Genomic DNA, 8,902 nt, shown 5'->3' with positions numbered 1-8,902 from the left:
GAAGGCCGAGCCTCATTATCTGGCAGGAAGTCACTCCAACCTTTATCTTCACTGCCCCTTAGTGACAGAAATCAGGGTTGAACTCTAGAGTATCCCCTTCCAGCATTCTGGCATGGAGGCTGCTCTTAACTAGAGATTTTAACGCGATCGACACGTCTGTACACCACCAACACCCAAGCAGCGTAGTTCCAGATGATTAACATGCTTCTGTGAGTGAGGCTGTGAACAGAAAAGGCATTCCATCATGCTAATGTGGAGGAACTGCAAGTCATCATGTGAAAAGTTTTCTAGCCATTCAGAGTTCTCTTCTTGAGCAAATACAGGCATTCATCTTAAAGAGGTAAATCTCTCATATGCTGCTAATAGTCTATGTGACAGCTGCAGTGTAAAGGAAGTTTAAGGCTGGGAGAACATCATTCAAGAAGAAAATCCATGAAACAGAACTACTTCTGTGATGCTCACACAAAGACTTCTCAGGGTCGAGAGTAATTACCCCTATTACTAGGCAGAAGAGGAAAAAAAAAACCCCATACCCTCCAAAACCTGTCAAACAGCCATCTCCCCTTGCAGCAGGATTTTAGGGACAGGGAAAACTTCACATTATTTTCCAAAAAAAAAAAAAAAAAATTGGATAGCTCTACAGCTCTCACACAAGCTGTATATTTAGAGTATTCACAACCACTTAGCATTGCAAAAGAAAAAAAAAAAAAAAAGAAGTCAGGGAGGGTCATTCAGCCCAGGAGCAAGACTCCCTTTTCCCTCTCAGATAAGGAAGTATTAAACTCACTTCTTCCATGACCAGTTTGGGAGAAGCAACACGGATGGCAATGCCCATGTCAGCCAGCTTGTCCAATACATCTTGGAAGTCCAAGTTACGTCGAGATTTGGCTCGAGACAGCGCGCGACCCTAGAGAGAGGTTTTGTTAGTTCTGTGTTTTGTAGCAGTTTGGAAAAACAGGACTCTCTTATTAAAGAAAAACATTATTACATTATAAGTAAAGACAGGATGGCTAAGAACACAGACCACAGAAAGCCACAAAACGGGAAATGAATTTAGACTCTGTGATTCTGCAGGAGCCCATCACCTATCTGGTATGATGGCTAGGGAAGTTCCAAGTGTAAAACATACCAGGCTACAAGCATCCTTTCACCCAAACCACTTGTCAGACAGTGTTCAGGAGCAGAGTTTTACTGGAAGCTATTTATCTTCCTCAATCATCCTGTCTCACACTGTAAATAGTGGGAGAGGAAATATCTTCTTCTAACTACTGAGGAATTTTATATGGACAGCCTCAGCATAGTTAATCCTTCTTGTTAGCTCTGAGGTGTCAGAATTTGGTAAAAGGAGCTCATTCTCCACATCTTCATCCTAATGTCTGCCTTGTACAAACCAGCACCCCCTAGATTTTACTGAGTAGTTTTGACTACTCCTGCAGAAGGTACGAAGAGGACTTGTGGCCTGTAGTCCTCCTGGGCTAGGATTACTGTGGCGAGGCTACTTTTTACTCGTATGACGAACAGATGACTCACACAGTGGATACCTCTTGAACAACCCTTTTCTCTGGACGACAGTCCCATTCCAATCCATTCCTAAAATAACTTTTTGACTTACAGCTCCGTGGCAAGTAGTTCCGAAGGTCTCAGTCATGCCTTGCTCTGTGCCAGTAAGAACATAGCTACAGGTGCCCATAGTCCCGCCGATCAAAACAGGCTGTCCAGTCAGCTGTGGATGCAAAGTATTCATAAGAAGAAGCCTAAAAACCTCATTCCTAACACAAGCCTGAGAAGAACCATATCTCCAGAAAAGGAGGTCAGGCGCACATTCTCACAGAGCATCCCTGCTTGCCTCGGGTGCCTGGTACCAATGCAGTTCTGGAGAACTGCACTGAAAGATGCAGACTAGCAGATCAAAAGACTTGAGTCCAACAGACAGACAAGGCAAATCACTGAAGCCTGCCCTCGGTATGAAACACTTCCTTCCCTTCATGACCTTCCAACCGTTGTGGGTGTGGAGCAGAAGAGGGAGCTCAGTGTCCCAAAGATCAAAAGCACAATAACGCCTTCCCACTACAGTTCCCGTGCTGTTAGCTCAAAAAAGAAACTCACAGCATTTAGATCTCTGTTAGGGACCCTAAAATTGTCTGATTCATCCAGAATTCCCTTCTGATTTCCTTCTCCCAAAGCTAAGCTTACTTGATAATCGACAGCGATAAGAGGATGGTGAGGGGGGAAGGCCCTGGTCGATCCCTTTCTGTGCACCAGCAGAGTCCGCTCCTTTCCATCCACCACATGTTGCTCCACTTTGGCAATGTTGTGAGACACATCATAGATAACATGCATATCTAGGTCATCCGGCGTTGTGTTGAAGACTTTGGCAAAGGCCTAAAAAGAGAGCAAATCAGGACGTGAGATACAAGATAACTGCTGCGTGCACAGGAAAGATTTACAGTCTTTTTAGGAATTAAAAGGCACCAATTTGCTTGAAGGTGTTTCTTACTGATAAGTCAGTGACCTAAACACTTGGCATGGGAGGCAAGAAACTTCAGTCAAATTCAGACACAACGGAATGAACACAGCGGTGCTCGGTGTGACAGAACAGGACTGTCTACGTTGTTTATCTGTCCACTGGCAGCTTTAATGCTGGAATTCAGCCAGATATCAATTAGGCAAACTCTTGGAACTCTGAAAAGATGGCTTCAGGAGTGTTAAAAAAAACTTCTTGTATCCTCTTCTTCCAGTTCAAGGCATTTTCAAAAATACTGCTTAAGTGGCTTCTGCAAGTACAATTCAGCGTTGTTGAGAGGTTTTAGATGGACTGCAATGATTGCAGCTTTGGGTAATACTTTCCAGGAAACACAGTTTAAGAAGCATAAAAATGAAAATTACGTCACATACTGCAGCTACTCTGTGTTCTGTATGCCTGGGATAAAGCAGGAGATGTGTACCAAAATATTTGCATCATCAGAACTCTGCTCCTACCTGTCTTGTCAGAAAAGTCATAGAAGAGCGTTTGCCCCATGCATAGTTTCCAGCAGCTGCCATTCCCTTCAAGTAATCCTGTCCCTCTGCGGAAGCAATCCTGGCACATGCCAGCTGGCGATCATTCACTATGATTTTGTCCCGTTTCATAGCTTTTTCCATAGCCACCAATGCATCTGGGAAATAAACACAGTGAGTCTAAGTGACTTCTTAATTTTCTTTCAATCTGAGATTAACAGGGGTGCCTGTAATTTATATTCTAAAATGGAACTCATCTGCCCGACGGTCAAACCTATGGCTTCTTCTCACATGCAAAAGCAAATCTGTGGCAGAACTGTTTGCAAACAGACAACCCCTGTCAAGGCAACTCGGAACAGACTCAGCAATTACACTCTAAGCAATGCTCTTTGGTGCTGGAGTTGGCCATCAATAGCAAGTCCACGCTGAAGAGTCTGTTTCATGCCAGCTACCTACGCCAGTCAGACCTCACCTGTGGCAACCTGGTGGCCCAGGCCCCTGCTGCCGCTGTGGATCATCACGCACACCTGCCCTTTGTGGTCGATGCCCATCTTCCTGGCAGCATATTCGTTGTAAATGTCATCCACAACCTGGATCTCGGCGTAATGGTTTCCGGCTCCCAGGGTCCCCAGCTGCCAATCGCAACACACTGATCAGTCAGCGCTAGTCAACCAGTCTCTGGGAGCACAGGGGTGAGCTACGGGAGTATGGGCAACGGGGCAAATTGCTACAGCAAGGCTTTGGGTTTCGTAAAGCTTTTTCAGGAAAAATAAAAATTTCCCATATAAACTGAAAGGAAGGAGAACTCAGTAGCATCACCACTGTCCTCTCTGTTCAGGTTTACAACTATCTTTACTGCGGGATCAAAACTGCAGTTAAACAAAGGACCAGGATCTACAGACTGTGCTGCCACTTTTTCCAACTTACTTAGTCCTAGTTGAAAGATGGGAAAAGTACCTAGCATTGAGAATTCATCTTCAGTCTGTACAGGCAAGGCAGACATATAGCCTTATATTTGGCTGTAATTCCACAAGGAAGTTACAACATCCTGTTAATCAGGTACTTGCAACCTTTCAGCCGATTAAAGCAGGATGTTCTATTTCCAAGCCCAATTTTTTCAACTCTGTAACAGATGATTTACGAGGTTTTGAGCAATCTGGTCTAGTGGAGGGTGTTCCTGTCCATGGCAGGGGGGTTGGAACTGGATGGTCTTTAAAGCCCCTTCCAACTCAAACCATTCTGTGATTCTATGATCACTTATTTGCAAGGCAAATGTGAAAAATTGAGGACATAAGATTATGTTGGTTAAAATGCTATAATCTTGCAGCACCACCATTAATAAAACTCAAGAAGTCATATAAAAGAAAGCTTTACAAATGGCAGCGTCACTACAGCCATCTTGAAAGTGTTTCACCCAGAGCCATGAGATACTATATATATAGGAATGAAACCCAACCTCTGAACTGCAATTCAAAGTTATGATCTAGTTCTGTTTATCATGATATCCTCCCCTGCCCTGCTACTAACCTGCTGAGCAAACAAGCAGAAAAGTTGCAGAGACACTTGCCTGCCTCTTAAAATGAAAAGTACATCCGGATGGGGAAATGCCACCAAATGTGAATTCCAGTCCCAGGTGTTAACTGATGAAAAACTGGTGGCCCCAGGGACTTTGGATATGCCCAGTTTTGTTTCCCTCACTTACAGTTTTGTCAAGAATTATTCAGAAACTGCCCCACCATCTCCTCTTCCCCCCTGCCTGGAAATGCTGGGCAGAGTTTCAGGAAAGACACAGAATTAGAGCACTACCCGCTAACCGTTACGTTTGAACCCTGGGAGCACCCACAGCCCTCCTCAAACACAACATTACCTGAGGCAGGCCCCTCTTCTTTGCTCTTGAGGAGACCTTGTTTGGATCAGCCTGCAGCATTCTTCCATATTCCTCACAGTGCTCCTTGTCCTCTGCCCAGGCATAGCCTTCTCGGAGAGACCAGTCCACACCCATCTCTAGTGCCTCTTCCAAATCCCTGCAATTATCAAACACCGACATAAGGTGGTTATCCTTGGATATACTCAAAAATCCACTGGCTATGGCCCTGAGCTACCTGATGTAACTCTGTCATGAGCAGTTAGCCCTCCTTTGTGCAGGGAGTTGGACTAGATCACCTCAAGAGATCCCATCCAACCTAAATTATTCTATGATATTATGACCAGCACCCAACTCCCCTAACAAGAAGTCCAACTTCTTAGTACTCCATGAATATCAAGCTCTAGAAATGTATTAACTCTAGACAGGTCATTACTTTTCCTTCTTTGTCGTGTGTGGAATATCTTATTTCCTCTTTCATTCCTTTCAAAAAATACCTTTTATGCTCATGGATGTTTTCTGTCAGAAGAAATGAGAACCTTTCAAGAATTTCTAGTTATTTCAGGATTTTAAATGAGGGAAGAAACAGCTGACTGTGCACTGATGATTATGCCAGTCCTAGTGAAGCACATATGCAGAAGGAACGGAGAGAAGTTAAAAACTGCTTTTTCTTTCTTAATATCTCCCACTGATGAGTCTTTCATCAAAATATAGAGATATGCTCTCTAGCGATGTGTGCCCAGTCATTCTCTTACTTGGCATTCATGGGGATGACACCTTTGGAGCCGACACCAACAGGAATGTGGTCAAACATAGCCTGGGCGAGCTGCTCCTTCACAGGCTGCACATCACTTTCATCCAAATTTGTACGTAGTAAGCGGACACCACAGTTGATGTCAAATCCGACACCACCTACAAGGGTACAAACCCCATGAAGTTAATAAAGGAAGAGGGTCGACAGTAAGCGCTTGCTGAATACCCGTGTTGAATCAGTGTCCGTGCTGACAGGGAGTATGTACTGAGTGCTGTGATTTCACACCTTCTTTCTGACACAACAGTGAGAAAAAAAGCATTAAGCTTCATTTTAATTGATTTACATGAAGCTTCAGAGTTCAAGACAGCTAAAAATGTAGTCTTGCAGAAGAAGATTTGAAAACACTTAAAAAAAAATACCAAACACTTTTTTGGCCTTGAGCATATGCTCTACAGACACAGCTGTCCAATTGCCTACAGAGCTCTGTGTTTACAAAGTTGCTCCAGCAAGTAAACACAGAGAAGTAGAAACAACTATAAATATACTGTCCTTGGAAAGTATAGAGGATGTTCCTGTTCTTCTGCCTAAGGTCAGAAGGAAAGTGACAGATGTTAGCATGGCTCCCGGATGCAAGATGTTCTCAAAAGCAAGTTAGTTTTGAATCTCCAATGGTTATAAGAAGTTACTATTACAAGGAATATTGACCTTCATTGCTTAGTGTTTTGCTTAACTCTTAGTAGTTAATAAAAATAAACACTGCAGGGCAAGGCCTAACGTGAAAGACCCATCATGCCACCTTTAATACGAAGGTTCTGTTATTAACTAGGATCAAAGGGGCAATACCAGTCTAAGGGATCTTGGGTTTGAGTCCATCGGGAACACTGGAACTGCCTGAAGCAAACTTGAAGCATCAACAGTTCAAGACAACCACAAAAGCATCTCCAGACCATCAGTAATTAAAGGACCAGGTGTTTATTAAAAAGACAAACATATTTTAAGGTCACATTTTTAATAAAGTGTAGAAATATTCTCAAAAGATGTTTTCAAACATTGTTCAAAGGAAATAGCCAATTCTTTACCAATTTGGCAAAACCCAAGTTCAAAGGCTTGTGCTCTCCCCTCAAAACTGAGGCATATCATGAGCCGAAGCCAGAAACGCAAGAGCAATTCTCTCCGTGCTGTTTAGCTGTTTTCAGCATAACCACCTGCTCCATAGAGAATAAAGACTCTGAGTGTGAGAACGAAGCCCCTTTTACCTCCCTGTAGCTCACCTATTTTTTGCTTTGGTTCCATATATAAGTGCTGTAAAGACCTGCTGTTTCAGAAGGTATTTTTATGCCCTCCCAGATATTTCTCGGTGTGGGTTAAGTCAGCCACCCTTACCTGGTGAAACCACTGCTTCGGGATCGTTCATGTCAAAAGCAGCCATGTTGCCAATGGCAAACCCATAGCCTGAATGGACATCAGGAAGGCCTATCGACCTCTGAAAGGGAACGAAGGACATTTTTCAGTTCTGTGAACCCCAGGCTGCACCGAGTCACCATGGTCACGCTTTGCCTTGTGGCAGTGGTGGTCACGTTTGCAAACACATACACCAAAAGGGAAGAGAGGTTCAGGTCTAGACGGCTCTTTAACTACTAATTAAAGTAAGTAAGAGCATGCTTCTACACAGCTCCACAAGTCCGAAGTATATCTAGCCTGGCAAATTTAGTTCAGGACATCACTCCACAATCTATTCAGGCAAACAAACCAACAGAAAAAGCCCCAAACACCCAGAGAGCTGTCAGAAATTGGAACTTTTCAGTGTGTGTTAAGCTGTTCCCCTACATTAAGAAGAATGGTACTTTTCAGTAGGATTTATGTCCTGCTTCTGCCTCCCCTTGCCAGCACCAAGAAAGCTCTTAGTTTGGAAATAAGAAGTGAAGATTTTAATAGACAGATGATTGTAATATCTCTCCTACAAACTACCAGCCAAAATTCCAATTTTAACAATTCTGGCTTACTCCCTTTTTGCCTGAGCACTAAGGCATTTTAACAGTGTCATGGGCTGCCTTTTGCTACAGCCAGGCATTCAAAACTTTTGCCAAGTCACCTATAGAGAAAAAAAAAGAAAATTTCATTATTTGTTACTCATTAATATATGCAAGATTGAAGGCGAAAAATTTCCACATTGCACTTGGCACTTCTTTAAAAGTGACACAGCCTAGTAATTTCCTCCTGCATCATCATACCTAATGCTTCGCTTCCAAAAATGCACGGGGTAAGGGAAAAGTGTGTTGAGTGCAGGGGAGGGCTGACTACCAACATTTGGGCAGCATCAATACAGACAATAATACCATCTCCTGCTCTCTCCTCACTTCTCCATGAATTCCAGGTCAGCAGAGGCAACTCAAAACCAACAAAAAAATAATATGAGCAGTGGGGGAAAGGTGGTTTAAGCAAACTGAAACAGCATAAAGCTTCATGTCCAAAGGCAGTCAATGAAGTAAGTGGATACTTCCCCCTCTGATAACTTAGTTTTACAGCCTGCCCTTGCAAACACTCCTTACTCAGATACAGGTTCCTAATGCATAAAGTCTCTTGGAAAGAACCATGGTCCATACCCCTTCTCACAATGGAGTCCACGCTTTGAAGGCAATGAATAATCCCCAGCAAACGGGAACAGAAAAAGGGAATATCTTCAGAGTAACTACTCACATGAACAATGCCAGGTAATGCAGCCACATTCCCAATCTGTTTCATCGCAGGCAAAAAGCCACCTGCACCTGGAAAAAAAAAAAAAAGTGAAAAAAAGTAAGTAACCTGGCAATTTACTGTGGTAATCACAATGAAGCACTTTCTACAGATGTTGCTCCAAACACTTGCAAATCAGCAGTTAGTCACCAACAGGTATTCTAACCTCGTATAAAACACCTAGCATTATGCACAGTCTGCATTCATTAAATCAGACATTACGCTTAAGTCTGCCCTGTTAGTACCAACACAGACTGATCTGTGCTGACAGAACTGTGTTACCACCACCCTAGCTGTGAGATCTAGAACCTGCCCTGAGCTCCAGCCCCATGCCGAACAGACAGGCCTGGGCTATAGCACCCGCCAAAGTAAACTCTCAGAGCAGGCAGTCAGGGAACGGTCTAGAGCACAGGGGGCAGCCAGCAAGGCTGTGCCCTCCCGTACGATTTAGGCACCCGACACGGTCCAGCTGCAGGTGACACCCCTGTGCCGCTCACCAGGCCGTAGCGGCTGGCAAGGCAAGAAAGCTCACCGCTGTTTGCTGCAACTCCAGA

At 43.8% G+C, this 8,902-nt stretch overlaps 1 protein-coding gene across 1 annotated transcript in view; it reads right to left on the bottom strand.

Moving 5' to 3' along the window:
- The window catches only part of RTCB (RNA 2',3'-cyclic phosphate and 5'-OH ligase), a gene marked incomplete at its 5' end in the record, with an annotated part of 8,959 nt that extends 579 nt beyond the window's left edge, over window positions 1-8,380 (bottom strand). Inside the window, 9 exons of the mRNA XM_010160617.1 lie at window positions 788-907; window positions 1,613-1,723; window positions 2,194-2,382; window positions 2,980-3,155; window positions 3,470-3,629; window positions 4,865-5,021; window positions 5,617-5,773; window positions 6,999-7,098; window positions 8,313-8,380. Coding sequence (XP_010158919.1) covers window positions 788-907; window positions 1,613-1,723; window positions 2,194-2,382; window positions 2,980-3,155; window positions 3,470-3,629; window positions 4,865-5,021; window positions 5,617-5,773; window positions 6,999-7,098; window positions 8,313-8,380 — 1,238 coding nt within the window. The remainder of the gene's footprint in view (window positions 1-787; window positions 908-1,612; window positions 1,724-2,193; window positions 2,383-2,979; window positions 3,156-3,469; window positions 3,630-4,864; window positions 5,022-5,616; window positions 5,774-6,998; window positions 7,099-8,312) is intronic.
- Between the last annotated feature and the right edge of the window lie 522 nt (window positions 8,381-8,902).

This window comes from Eurypyga helias, unplaced genomic scaffold (genome assembly GCF_000690775.1).
Source record: "Eurypyga helias isolate BGI_N326 unplaced genomic scaffold, ASM69077v1 scaffold6981, whole genome shotgun sequence".
In the NCBI taxonomy this organism is placed as follows: domain Eukaryota; kingdom Metazoa; phylum Chordata; class Aves; order Eurypygiformes; family Eurypygidae; genus Eurypyga; species Eurypyga helias.
Note: the sequence above shows the minus strand (reverse complement) of the source record. Positions and strands in the feature narration are given on the sequence as shown.